General features: G+C 35.2%; 1 protein-coding gene and 1 pseudogene across 1 annotated transcript in view; both read right to left on the bottom strand.

Annotated features, from left to right (window-relative positions):
• Positions 1–12048, bottom strand: part of TYR (tyrosinase) — an 85138-nt gene extending 73090 nt beyond the window's left edge. The window contains exons 1-2 of the mRNA XM_006926703.1: positions 10742–12048; positions 3168–3384 (exon numbers count right to left, since the gene is read on the bottom strand). Coding sequence (XP_006926765.1) covers positions 3168–3384; positions 10742–11560 — 1036 coding nt within the window. The 5' untranslated portion in view covers positions 11561–12048. The remainder of the gene's footprint in view (positions 1–3167; positions 3385–10741) is intronic.
• Positions 8772–8890, bottom strand: LOC112474866 (annotated as a pseudogene).
• Positions 12049–13973: the final 1925 nt, after the last annotated feature.

Here is a 13973-nt window from a genome sequence, read left to right as displayed (position 1 = left end):
AAGGAAGGCAGGAAGGAAGGAAAAAAGAAAGGAAAGAAGGAAGGAAGGAAGGAAGGCAGGCAGGCAGGCAGGAGGTAAGGGAGGGAGGCAGGAAGGAAGGCAGGTAGGCAGGTGGGTGGGCAGGCAGGTGGGCTCTTGCTAACAGTAGAATCCTGAGCACTGGCTAATGTAAAAGGAGTATTGAAGTTGGGAAGTCATCATTTTGTAACCATCTGTGGATGGTAACTACAGGAGAAAACTGTGATGAGAAGCAGGACGTTTTCATAGTCTTAAAAAATGTCTCCATGTAGTCAATTTATTAGTTGGAACAAGGTGTGTGGGGGAGTAATTATACAGTAGGAAAATTGGACCACGCCTGGAGCAGGTGATCAAATTAATATCACCAGTGTGAGACAGATGGTCAATATGTACCTCCAGATGTGATACTCTCTTAGAAAGACAATCACCTATGTGTAATTCTGGCTAAGAATACATTACCTGGATCTGATCATGAGGAAATATCAGACAAATTCAAACTGAGAAAAATTTTATTTTAAAGTACGGGGAGAGACTGTATTCCCCCAAAATGTTAATCTCATTAAAAGAAAAAAGACTGTGGAAATATTTTAGATTAAAGAAGGCTAATGATACATGACAACGAAATGCTACCTGATCCTAGACTTGATCCTGTTACAGAGAGGAAAAATACTATAAAAAATATTATTAGGTTTATTAAAAAATTGACATATAAACATTAAATTAGAATAGGCATTATATCAATATAGAATTTACTGAACTTGATAACTGTTCTGTGGTTATGTAAGAAAAATTCCTGTTTTAAGAAAAAACACACTGAAACGTCCAGGGTAAAGAATTCTGATCTGTGCAATTTACCCTCAAAAAAAAAAAAATAAAGTTCAGATTAGGAGACAAATGAAGAAGGCAAACAAGATGAAATGTAAACAGTAAGTGAATCTGGGTAAAGGGTATATATGTGTTTTTGTACTGTTTTTATTGTTGCAATTTTTCTGTAAACTTAAAAGTATTTCTGAAATAAATGTTTAAAGAAAAGAGTAAAAAAATGTGTTCCTGGTCAGGAAAAGCTTTTGTTAGATCATTGTTTTCTAACATTTTTCCACCAGCACATTGGCATCATACAACAAATATAGATAAGCTAAATGGTGGGTTAGGTGCAATTTGAAATACTTTAGATATTATTTATATATTCAGTTATCAATAGTTACTGAATACCTGTTATGTGCCAGATAATGTGATATGCCTTTTCTCTTTTTCTTAAGAAAACATACTAGACTGTTTGAGAATAAATTATTGAGGGGACAAATCAAGAAAATAATTCACAAACAATTTATCAGTGGTAGCAAGTTATTTGCAATAACCTGATATTCTCTACTCATCTCTGTGCATTCGAAACTCATTTGAAAGCTACTGACTGAGTTGACACAGCTCAAGTCACTTTATTTATTTGAGTCCCAGAGAAGCGAGGCTCCCGTACCTTATTTCTGTGACCCATCCCATGTTTCCTAATAACAAAGTTCATGCTTTCTCACAGCTGTAAAATCTGCCTTAAAAACCTGTAAAGTACTCCAGTTCCTTTAAGTATAGAGTCCTACTTTGTAATGTCATTAAGTCAGAATTTGGAGTACTGTTAAACCCTAAACAGTCCACCAGGACACCCAGACCTCCCAGATGGTGACTGTCAATTTGCACGTGTGCCTTTGTCTTAGTTTGTAATATCTGAGACCCCTGGGCACCATGCATTGCCTTCTTATCTGATATTACTGAAGGACCAGCTTGATATTGTCCACGTTCAAGAAACTCTCAGCTCACTCTGGGTGATCAGAGTACAATGGAAAAGACTACGGGATTTTGGTACTTGACAAATCTAGGAACAGATTTAGCTCTGCTACTTGCCGAATGAGCAGTGGTAGGTAGCCAAATGACTTAATATCTCTGACACTGTTTCCTCTCTTTAAACTGGAAATAAGGATGCCATTTTCCTCAGAGGCTGATCGTAAGAATTAAGTGAGATAGCGCTATGCAAAATGTTTGGCACAGTGCCTTGCACATAGTGATTACTCGTAAAATGTTAATTATTCATATTACTTTAGGGAGATAAAAATACTTTTTATTTTAATAGCTGGTACCAGGATTCCTCTATAGGGTGATATTCTCCTTGTTTAAACTGCTTCTGAGGGAGAGTAAAAGTTTATTATGAATTAGAAGGATACAGAGAAATGAAAGAAACAGTGAAACTATTCTGCACAGTTGAGCAACAGGGTTAAAGGATAAAACAGCAATCATAATGACAACTCCTCTCCGCCCCCCCCACCCCGAAAAAAAAAAAGTTAAAGAGAAATAAGGAAAGAGAGAAAGCTTTTTCTACATGGTAAGGGCAAAAGAGGTTTTAGGACATGGAAATTTTGAATTGTCGGCTTGGTACAAATTAGCACTCCAGTTCAATCTGTGACATGAGTTAAGTTCTTGTTGTTTGTTTGTTTTATCTGTAGGTTTGTTTCCATAATGCAAATTGGAATGCTTCATGACTGACATAGCACTGAGGAGAGAAGAGTGAACAGGCACTGAAGGGAAGATGCAAGCAAGACTGAGAGCAGAAGTAGGTAAGACCTAAAAGAGACTATGGAAAAGAGTCTCTGATGAAGCACAGAATCTTAAACGATGGTGGGGGATTAATTTCACATGCAGAATTTATCCTTATTATAGTTAAGACAATGGATTGCCTCAAAGAGCTGAGTGTCCAGAATAATTTAAACTAGATAAAATACTAAAATTCAGAAAAGTATATAGAGCTACAGTTCTATACTTATAATTCTAAAATGTAAAAAGGTCTGGAAGTATATTATTTTGTTTGGCATACCCTTTTAGTGGAAAAACCTGACTTTATTAGCCATTAGACTGCCTATTATCTCTAATTATTGCCATAGTAGATATATTCATACTTTTTGTTGAACTTATTAATATGTTGGATTATGATAAACTGCCCAGACTCTGCTAGGGTTATTGGCCATCTCTATATATGTATATACACCGCATGTCTTTACTCAGAAAATTCTGAATTGTCAAACACTTCTGGGTTTAGAGTTTTTGGTTAAGATTTGTAAACATAAATTAAGAAAAAAAGAAATTTCAAATGAGTGAAAAAGGATTACCTTCCAGTGTATTTCTAAAGCTGAAGTTGGCAGTTTTATCCATGGAACCTGATTCATACTGGGTCAAACTCAGGCAAAATTCCACATCAGCTGAGGAGGGAAGCCTCGGGGTCCTGGCTTTGTCATGGTTTCCGGGATTACGCAGTAATGGTCCCTCGGGAGTTCCATTGCATAAAGCCTGACGGCTGTTGTACTCCTCCAAGTGGCTACAGATGATCTGCACAAAACACTTTCATGTTAAAGTAGTTGTCGCCACCTCCTAGTCAAAGGTGGAAAGTAAGGAAGTTGATATTCCTGATCATCATATTTGGATTAGTCATCATCAGGAGATTAATAATTTAAATTGCTGAAGGAAGCAGTTTTCTGAGGGTTGCAGAATATACCATGAAAGTTAAATTCTAGAACAGCATTATAAATCTTGCATCTACCACTTAACAAAAAAAAAAGAAAAACACAAATTCCCTAGGCCTCATCTATAAAATAGGAATACTTCATATAATTTTTGTCAAATAGTTTTTGATGAGAAAATTAATTTGACAAACATTTGGTAATTATCTGTTGTGTGACTTCACTGGTTCTATGCCCTGGCCCAGGGTTTAGGTCTGTGTCCTCTTCTTTTATCTTTTTCTATATCTTCTCCTTTGGCTATAACAACCAGTTTCATAACTTAAATGTTAACTACATGATAAAAACTCCCTCATTCCTATCTCTACTCCAAAACCAACCCTCTGAACTCTTAAACTTGAATATCCATCTCCAACTTCAGTTTTTAATGTTATCTTACATACATCTCAAATATAATTTTAAAATTCCCAAATTTATTCCTTTCCCTATATTTCTTCTTATAACAACCATCCTGCAGCTCAAACCAGAAGCCCATGGATCATTATGTTTAAGCTAGAAACTGGTGAGTTATCACTTGTATTTTATTTTCCTTTGTTTTTCACATTGAAACCATCAGCTAATATTGTCAATTCTACCTCCAGAGAATATCTTGAATCTGACAAACATTCTCTATTTGCTTACAAATTACATCATCCTACTGCTAAATTCAGACTGACTACTCCTCTCGGCATTGTGTGTACTTCTCCATCCTGTGCCTTTGTTCATATGTAAGAATGCCCACTCCTTGCAATGTATCTGATATTCTACCTAGTTTTCGAGGCTAATATTTTGGGAAAAAACAGACACCGTAGATTCTGACTTAAAAAGTAATTCAAAAGGATGTGACTCTAAATATGAAATATTAGGGACCTTTATTGAATTATTTTACTTCTAGTTTCCTTTATAAGTAGGTGGAACAGTAAAGTGTGATTTAAAAAAACTCGACTAAGTCAAAAGCAGTTCCTTCAATAAGTATAAAATAAAAAATTCTAAGTGGTTAATAATATCACATCATAATTTAATTGGCAAACTTATTTTTATGTTGTTCTTCAGTGATATATCAATTAATTCTTTATCTTAAAATCATTTATGCCTTAGATTCAATGAGAGGAAGTAACTGGTAGCAAGATATCAATCCTAAACCATCATATAAGTGCAGGAGAACCCATCCTGCCATACCTCAACATGTTCCTCAATCCTTTTACTCATTCATAATTGAGAGCTAGAACAGTTAGGTGATTTTCTAAGGTCATAAGATATTTACAGCCAGAGCTAGAAAATTAATACACAGTCCTCCTGATTCCAAAGCTATATCTACTACATTTATTGTTGCCTATAAATGGCTTAGGAATGGTTGAATAAAGCTAATCTAACTTTTGCATTGAATGTAATACATTGAATTTCTTTATAGTGTCAATTAACTAGATATCACAGTAGGTATATAGATGAAATCATTTTCATTCCTGTTGAATAATAAAACATCTCATGATATTTTCAGAAGATTCTACATCCTGAAAGATTCCTACAGCAGACTTGGTTAAATCAGAGAGGTTTGAATGGAACCATTTTTGATGAAATGCCAACTGCCAAGTGACTCAGTTTTCAGAGGACTGGATGTATTAGTAAAAAGGAGGAAATCTACCCTTGTTACAGTAATAATTTGAAAAACTTAATCCCAAAGCATTGTCTTTATATTTTATACAGAAGGGGAGGCAGGAGAGGAGACATTGTTAGCTCTAATGTTATGATCATGTAGATCACAGTCAGAAAGACATGGTTCCCAATATTGCCTCTTTTTTAGCTACGAGATGTTGAGCAAATTCTTTCATCTCTATGAACACCAAGGTTTTTCATTTGCAAATGGTGAATATGGCAACTTTTTATGAAGGATTAAATAATCTAACATATGTAAAGCACTTAGCATATCAGGTATAGGGTATTTAAAAATAACAGCTTTTATAATTATTATTGAATACAATACCATTGGGCAGGCCACCAAATTGTTTTTAACTCTGGCTCTATCGTACTGGTTGAATATTAATTGTTAAAATAACTAACATCAATATATCATAAAGATATATTATAATAATAATTTTCATACATGGAACTCAAAGAATATGTCGGATACTTAACTAGTCATTTTACATGAACAGGTTTCATTGAATCCATTCACAATAATGCTTTATGACATATTATTCTAATTTTAGGGAAAAAAGGTTTCAGAATAAATAAGTAACTTGTCCAGGATCTTGCATCTTATAAGTAAGTTATAAAAGTCTACCGAAACTCATATTTATGTGACTCAAAAGATTTTACCCTTTCTACTACATTATTCTGCTTTCTGTTTTATTTAATAGTTCCATTAACACAAAACAAACACATATGATAATTGTGCCCCATTGTTTTGGTTGTTGAGAAAAACCAAAGATTAAAGAGTCTAAATAACTTGTCCAATACTATCTGGTAAGTGGCAGAGATCTTCTGACAAGAAATTTGTGCTTTTTCTATTTCAACACAGGTGATTTGTAATATATGATGAGGGGGAAAAATATCAAGTGTCCCAAGTCAAATGAAAAAAGGGAGATAGAAAGAACAGATGTGTTAATGGAGAAGGTGAATCTAGATAGTGCTCTCTTAAAGAAATAGCAGTAAATTGCCAGTTATTAAAAGCTTTCAATAGCGAAGATTTTATTATGGCATTAGAGGTTTTATCTACAGGTGATTTGTAATATATGATGAGGGGGAAAAATATCAAGTGTCCCAAGTCAAATGAAAAAAGGGAGATAGAAAGAACAGATGTGTTAATGGAGAAGGTGAATCTAGATAGTGCTCTCTTAAAGAAATAGCAGTAAATTGCCAGTTATTAAAAGCTTTCAATAGCGAAGATTTTATTATGGCATTAGAGGTTTTATCTTAAAAAAAAAAAAAAAAAACCTAAACCATATGACATTCCACAGAATCTTTTTCATAAAGAAAGAAGAGAAGCTGTTATTCCACTGAGCTGTTGCTATGGTTACCTAAAACCCATGACTCTGATGAAATGTGACTTTTTTTTCTTCCCACTGTTTGCTTCCATGTGATGTGCTTTTCACCTGATGAGTGAATTCTCTGGCCACATTTCACTTGTGTCTATAATCTAGGAAATGTTTTTTTCTCTTTTTTTCGACCCATCATGACAGCTACTCCTGATCTACTTTTCTTTTTCATGGCTAGGTTATCTGCTGCTTACATAACTAACATTGGATCTAATTGTTTTGAGCCTAGGTATTTGTACTTTGTGAAGCACCACTCCTCCATCTCCAAAAATAATGGACTGTATTAATTGATGACAGACATGCTTCTACTTGAAGAACTCTTGGCACTAACCAAATAAATGACAAATGTACAAAAAACATGTGAATTATGAATGTAAGCTTTCTCAAAACACTAACATTACCTCATTTAAATATGTATTATTTTAATAAAAAAATCCTACCAGTAAATATTATTAATCACACTTAAATAACATTCAGATTCATTGTAACTCACTTGAACTTTTTTATTGTGTGCTCTCTTTTTAGTGTGTGCATTCACACACACATACATATAGAAGCCCAGAGAGGACTAGACAAAATGTTTTATTCTAGACTTTGACTTAGTTGCTGTTTATTTTGGCATTGTGGCCTTGGGGATTCAATACTATAAAGAAACACAATATAAGGTTCTAGAAACCCAGGCACACAGAGTTTAATTTTTAATGAATGTTAGCATTAGAGGTAATGTTTTTATGGTTTTTAATTTTCTTCAATTCGACATACATTTATAAAGCCCATTTTATGTATATATCATGATTCTGGGCTTTGTGTATATAAAAATAAATGAGAAATGGTCTTTACATTAGTACACCTGACAGTCTGGTAGGCAAAGATAGGTTTGAAACAATTACTTGTACTAGAGAATTATAGGTACTATAATATAGATCTGTACAAAGCGTAATGATAGGTCAAAGGGGCAAGGGTCAATTCTACCTGAGTAAGGGATATATTAGTAAAAGTAGAATGGAATATTTTCTTTATAACGTGAATGGAAAGAACTGCATCAGTATTTCTACCCCAAATGTCTGTGCAATTAAATTTTAAGGGAGTCAAAGTGACTTCAAGTCAATTTTACATCCATAAATTAGTGGCTTATTTGATTCCTTCTAAGCCTAAATTGCTTCTTATACATAGGTAACGGTTGACTTGAAATAGCAACGGAGTAAGAGGCAATGGGTCTTAGTCCTCAACTGTGTGATCTTGGACAAATCATCCTACTTTTTTGGTCCTCTTTGTCTTCTTTTTTAAAATGTGGATACCACACTACATGCAATTCAAGTTCTCTTAGGCTCAGAGTTCATAAATGTTATGAATCTCTAAAACCTCTATTATTGTGTCAAGTAAAAATATCTAAAATCAAGGGGAAAAAATGGAAGCTTTGTATCAAAGGGCAATCAGTCTAGCTAATTTAGAAGGTATTAATAAATTCACTGAATATGGAAGCTTTGTGTTCTCATCTCACACAAAATAGTCTAGTTCTTGATTTGAGTGTTCAATTCAGGCACAAGCATTTAAACCAGTGGTGTGTTTATTAGAGAACTTGAGTTTGTAAAGTAAAAGAGACACCAAAACAATTTCATATTAATTAAATCAGTAATTCTCAGTGCTGGTTGCACACTGGAATCATATGAGTTTTTAAAAATGTAGGTGCCTTGACTTCACAGTGGACAATCCAAATATGATTTTCTAGTAGAACTCATGTGATTTTCTTTTTGTTTTGTTTTTTTAAAACTCATGTAATATGGGCAGAACTCATATAATTTTCTTTTTGTTTTTTTTTTTTTTTTAAAGCTCCCTAAATGATTTAGGTGCTGAGAATTACTGAATTAAATCGATATAAACAACTGATATTAATTTTTAAAGGACTATAACCAGAGAAGCTTGCGAAGGAATGGAAATAGCCAGAGTTGGGTTTGACTATCAAATCACTTCACACAGTGACACCACTCACAGTAGGTGGACACAAATGTTCATTCATTTCATCTTCTTTATTTAAGCTGTTGTTTGCTTGTTTTTTTCCCAATGATCTTTGTCCATTCTATTTCCTAATTTGATTGATTGATTGATTTATGTGAGGCAACCCTTGGTTGACCTCACAGATTGCAAGGACCCTGTCAACTTACAGTCCCTTATTTTTTATTTTTTACGCCTATAGCACCTGGTCTTCCTAGGTGGTCTCCCATCCAAGTACTAACCAGGCCCGACCCTGCTTAGCTTCCGCGATCAGAGGGGATTGGGCTTGTGCAGGGTGGCATGATCGTAGACTCCTAATTTTATTTTTAACACCAGTTACTACACAGTAGTTTAATCATAGAACAGTATTGAACCTAATATTTTAACAGTTTCAGTAGCGTTTACCTACTAGACCCAGAAATTTTATTTAGAAATAAAATTGGCTACAATCATAAAGAAAAAAAAAGGAAAAATTTTCCACTCAATAAACAATAAATTATTAGAAAACAATTACAAACATAATTCTGGGTATTTCCAAGTAGCATACATCTTACATAATTAAATGTCAATTCATATCTATCTATTAAGCTTTAGTGTGGATGTTATAACTTTTTTGATAATTTAGATAATCCTCTAGCCTTTCTGGGTCAAATGAAATTATGTAGTTAAGAAAAGCATTAAAACTGACCGAAAATCCCACATCCAAGCTAAGCAGTATTTTAAGCAGTAACAGGGATGTGAGAGCTAGATGAGAGTTTTGCACTTTATAGATTAAGGCAGGAGGAGATCTGAAGGCTTATTGAAATAGATTTTTTTCCAAACACTTTTTTTCCCCAGGCTTTCCTGCACAAATATACTCATTACTCTTGGTAAATAGCTGACATTAGTGACACCAGATATTATACAGTGACCAATTTTCAATGAGCTTCAATAGGCTCTATTTGGAAGGTGTGTGAACCTAGTTGTATGGGGGGAAGGGAAACATTTACATTTTAAAACTGCAGCATGCAAGGTGCAAATGTGATTTTTCCTATCTTATTTAAATATTGGGCTCAGTTTCATAAAGCACTGATAATCAAAACTGCTGTATTAGAAATATTTGGAATACAAGTAGAATAGAATCCCTTCTAATGGTATAAAATGATAAATAATTAAAACTATATTTCTTTGGTTGTCTTTTGCTCATAATTTAGAATAAAGAAATCAGAATAGGAGAAAGAAAAATTAAATTTCAAAATAGCAATCCCTTATCTTGTTCCTCTAAAGTTTGCAGTTTGGGAGAAAAGCTAATTTCTTCTACCGCCTGATGAAAAACATAAGAGAATGGGTTAGATCCTTTGGTTAAAAACATTATAGCAGTGTAGAATGGTCATGAAGCTGAGCAATCTGAAAACAAATTTTATCTCTGTTACTAATTAGCTTTATGATCTTGTACAAGTTACCTAACATCTTTACAGTACAGTTTTAAAATCTTTAAGATGGGGAAACTTTAGTAAAAGTATTAAATAAGTTAATGCACAAGAACATTTCAACAGGGCTTCACACATGCTAAATGCTCAATGAATATTAGCTATTTTCATTATTTACCTTTTTGGACTTAGAGTCCTCATATATTTTTTAAAAAGAAGATTTAATCTAAACAATATTTCCCCCAGTTTTTTGATCATAGTAATCATCATAGACATTTAGGAAATGATGTCTCCTTAGGACCCTCCCCTGAAGGTTCTAATCAATGGGTCTGAAATAAGGCCAAGGATTTGTATTTTTAATATGTGCTCTGTGTGAATTTCATCATGAAGAAAATTTCAGAAACACTGACCTAGGTCGTTTATTAATCATCTAAATATTTATTAATTTATTTTTTCAACAAATACTTAATGAGCCCTTGCCATTTGCCAATCGTCATCCTAGGTGCTGGAGGTTACAGTGGTGAACGTAGGAACATAGTAGAAGATATTAGACAAAAAAAAAACACACACAAATATCTATGTAACTACAGATGTGAAGTGTACTCTAAAGGAAAAATACAAGGTATATTGAGAACTCAAAAGGGGACCTTTTCTTGGTAGGAGAGAAGAGGAGGGAAGTTTATGAAGATTTGCCTGAAGAAGTGATTGCTAAGTTTCCTTTACACTCTGATGTGGTGTGACCAGAACACCTTACCTGCCAAGAGGAGAAGAAGGATGCTGGGCTGAGTAAGTTAGGGTTTGCTGGGTTGCGCCCTCCCATGTACTCATCTGTGCAAACGTCACAGTTTTCAGCATCTCGCCAATCCCAGTATGGAATGGTGAAGTTCTCATCCCCTGTCAGCTTCTGGATTTCTTGTTCCCACAACAACAAGAAGAGTCTATGCCAAGGGAGGAAACCCGGTGCTTCATGAGCAAAATCAATGTCTCTCCAGATTTCAGATCCTCCAAGGAATGTATCCCTTGATACATAATAATGCATCCAGACAAAGAGATCATAAATGTTGATGTCATTAAACATGGGTGTTGATCCATTATTCATTTGGCCATAGGTGCCTGTGGGGATGACATAGTCTGGGCTGGTGGTATGCTTCGCTAGAGTGAGATAGGCAAGAAATTTATTCTTCTCTGGGATACTCAAATCAAAGATGTTTCTTCTCACTGAGAGTCGCTTCTCTGTGCACTTTGGTCCCCAAAAGCCAAACTTGCAATTTCCACAGTTAAATCCCATGAAGTTGCCAAAGCACTGGCAGGTCCTGTTATAAAAGACAGAGGGCCAAGCCTCCCGGTCATCCACCCCTGTGAAGGGGAATTGAGGTCCAAGTGGTGCGTTGGACAGAACAATGTTCTGACAGGAACCTCTGCCTGAAAGCTGGCCACAGGGACTCCCGTCACCCCTCCATGGTGGGCAGCATTCTTTCTCCATCAGATTCTTGGAGGATGTACAGGCTCGAGGAAAATGGCCAGTGGAGGTCTGGAAACTCCACAGCAGGCAGTACAACACAGCCAGAATCATTCTTCCTCTAGTCCTTACAAGGTCTGTTTCAGCTGTGTAATTAATTGAGCCACACACTTCTCTTTCCAGCTACCCCTTCAGTGACTATCACATGTTTTGGCTAAGACCTATGTAATACCACTCCCACCTCCAGCATCAACTCTCGGTCTTTATCTTAAGCTTTCATCTTCTGAAAACCACATGATTAGCTTTTCTTTGGAGTTGGCATGTATCCCACCAGTGGGATAGGCCTATTTTATAGTGAGAAACAGTATTCACCATTAACAGTTTTTTATGGTTACAATAACAATAAATAATATGAACTAATAATCACAGTGCCTGATTTATATAAACCAGTTAATTGACTTTGAAATTAATGATGATTTTAATTTGAAAATGATAAGTAGTGTCAGGATTAGAGCTTCTCTCATTAAGAAAGGTCAGGAAGTATTAGACATTATATGTGTAAGGTATTTGTTTCTGAGACCATAAATAGGTCACAGTATTTGCAAGTGTTGGCTTTGCAAAAAGAGACTTTTTTCAGCCTAAAGATTATTTCTTATTTCTGATTATATTGCAGCTTACTTGTTTTGTGCAAAGTATCAGAAGAAAAAAAATCTTGCTGCTACTTCTCCCTGATTATCTTGATGCATTTGACTGCTTGTTAGCTCTGTAACCACTCATTTTCTGACTATTCCTCAGGATAGGTCACTTTGATAGGTGACTTGTCTTTATTGTGAGGACTTTTACTAGTTAATATTCCAAAGAAAACTTTTTGTTGTTGTTTTAAATGCTATACCATCTTGTTTCATCCATAAGTTCTGGAAATCAGGAATTTATTTGAAATTTTTTTTGCTATATGGTCTTGCAAAGGAGTTCTCGATTTAGTGAGTGAATGAATAAGAATATATTTTTCAACAAATATTTATTGATCATCTAAATTTCTAGGAATTATTTATATGTACAATGAGTTAGGTAAATTAAAATGCATAGATAAAAATATAATTTTACCACTTATGCTAGTTTCCTAATGAGTAGTAGTCATAAGTATATTAGCCTTCTAATGGAGAGAACATCTTTGTGAACTGGAGATCCTGGAAAGAATTGCATAGTTTTGGATAATAGTATTCAAATTGTTTTAAGGGAGAGCCACTTGAATAAAACCCTAAAGAGTGGTCATAAATTGGAAAGATGAATGAGAATGGAGACACTACTTCCAGCAGAGTAAATGTGGAGGTGGGAGCTGTGTTTCAGCTGCAAAGTTGGAGCATTGGCTTCAGACAGACTCCCCACACTATAGGAAATAAAACCTGGGACCAATCCCTGGAGGGGCTTAAAGCTGAGTGATTTGAACTAACGCGAGTTGAAGAGTTAGAGGATGAGAGTAATCAATTCAAAGTTGCCCCTCTGAGACACTCTTCTCTATCTTGCTCCTTCCTCAAAGCTGGGTGGTTCTAGGAACATAAAGAACAAATGAGAAAAGTGAAAAGCGCTGAGGAAAGCAGCAGTGTCTGGGCTCTTAACTGCGGGGTTCTAGGGAAGGTCATCACTATGCTGGTGACATTGGAATGTCAGCCTGTCCGCTCTTTTCTCTTCCTGCTGGAGTTTTTGTCTCATGAAAAAAAAAATCAAGGCTCCTCCATACAACTCTCTTTAGACTTAAAACAGCCTTTTTAGTTGGAAGGAGCAGTGTGTGGGTGAAGAGGAAGAGAAGTTTCCATGGAAATGCTGCCTCTAGCTGGGATCAGGAAGTTGTCACATGATCTCTACAAGGAGGCTTAATCTTTTTTCTTCCTCCTTTCAGAGTCACAAAGATTAAAACAGAGTTTCTTGTCCTTGGGGAGTCTTGATTCTGTATTACTTTTAACCACATGGGGCCTTTTGTAACTGTTCCATCTACTTGCAGACAGAGTTCAACTTCTCCTATTCAATTTAATTAAGAATTTTGCTTTACACTTGCCCCCCATCAGGCTTCTCCATGAATAACTTAGAAAGCCTACGTCATGCCACTGGGCTTCTGCATCTAACAATTGGAAATCATTAATATGAGCAATGTCATTCAACCATTTGGGAGTGCTTTTAACACAGGGTGGTTCCAGGAGGACACTGAAACCTAAACCAAAATGAGGGTTCACATGAGCAATCCTCAAGTGTTTCATCAACAAAGACAATCTCTTATTATTAAAAGCATTTTATAAAAGGGTTAAAAGCAAAATAAATTAAATTTATTATAATGGAAAATAAACATATAGAACTCTTAGAAAGAAGAAAGGTTTGGAAAATGGGCCTACCATAAAGTCAGGTAAACCAGGGTCCCAGAGCCATGGACCAGTATAGGTTCATGGCCTGTTAGGAACTGGACCTCACTGTAGGAAGTTAGCAGTGTGAGAGCAAGCAAAGCTTCATCTGTATTTGCAGATGCTCCCCAGCACTA

Source organism: Pteropus alecto, unplaced genomic scaffold, assembly GCF_000325575.1.
Source record: "Pteropus alecto unplaced genomic scaffold, ASM32557v1 scaffold7, whole genome shotgun sequence".
Classification (NCBI taxonomy): Eukaryota; Metazoa; Chordata; class Mammalia; order Chiroptera; family Pteropodidae; genus Pteropus; species Pteropus alecto.
Note: the sequence above shows the minus strand (reverse complement) of the source record. Positions and strands in the feature narration are given on the sequence as shown.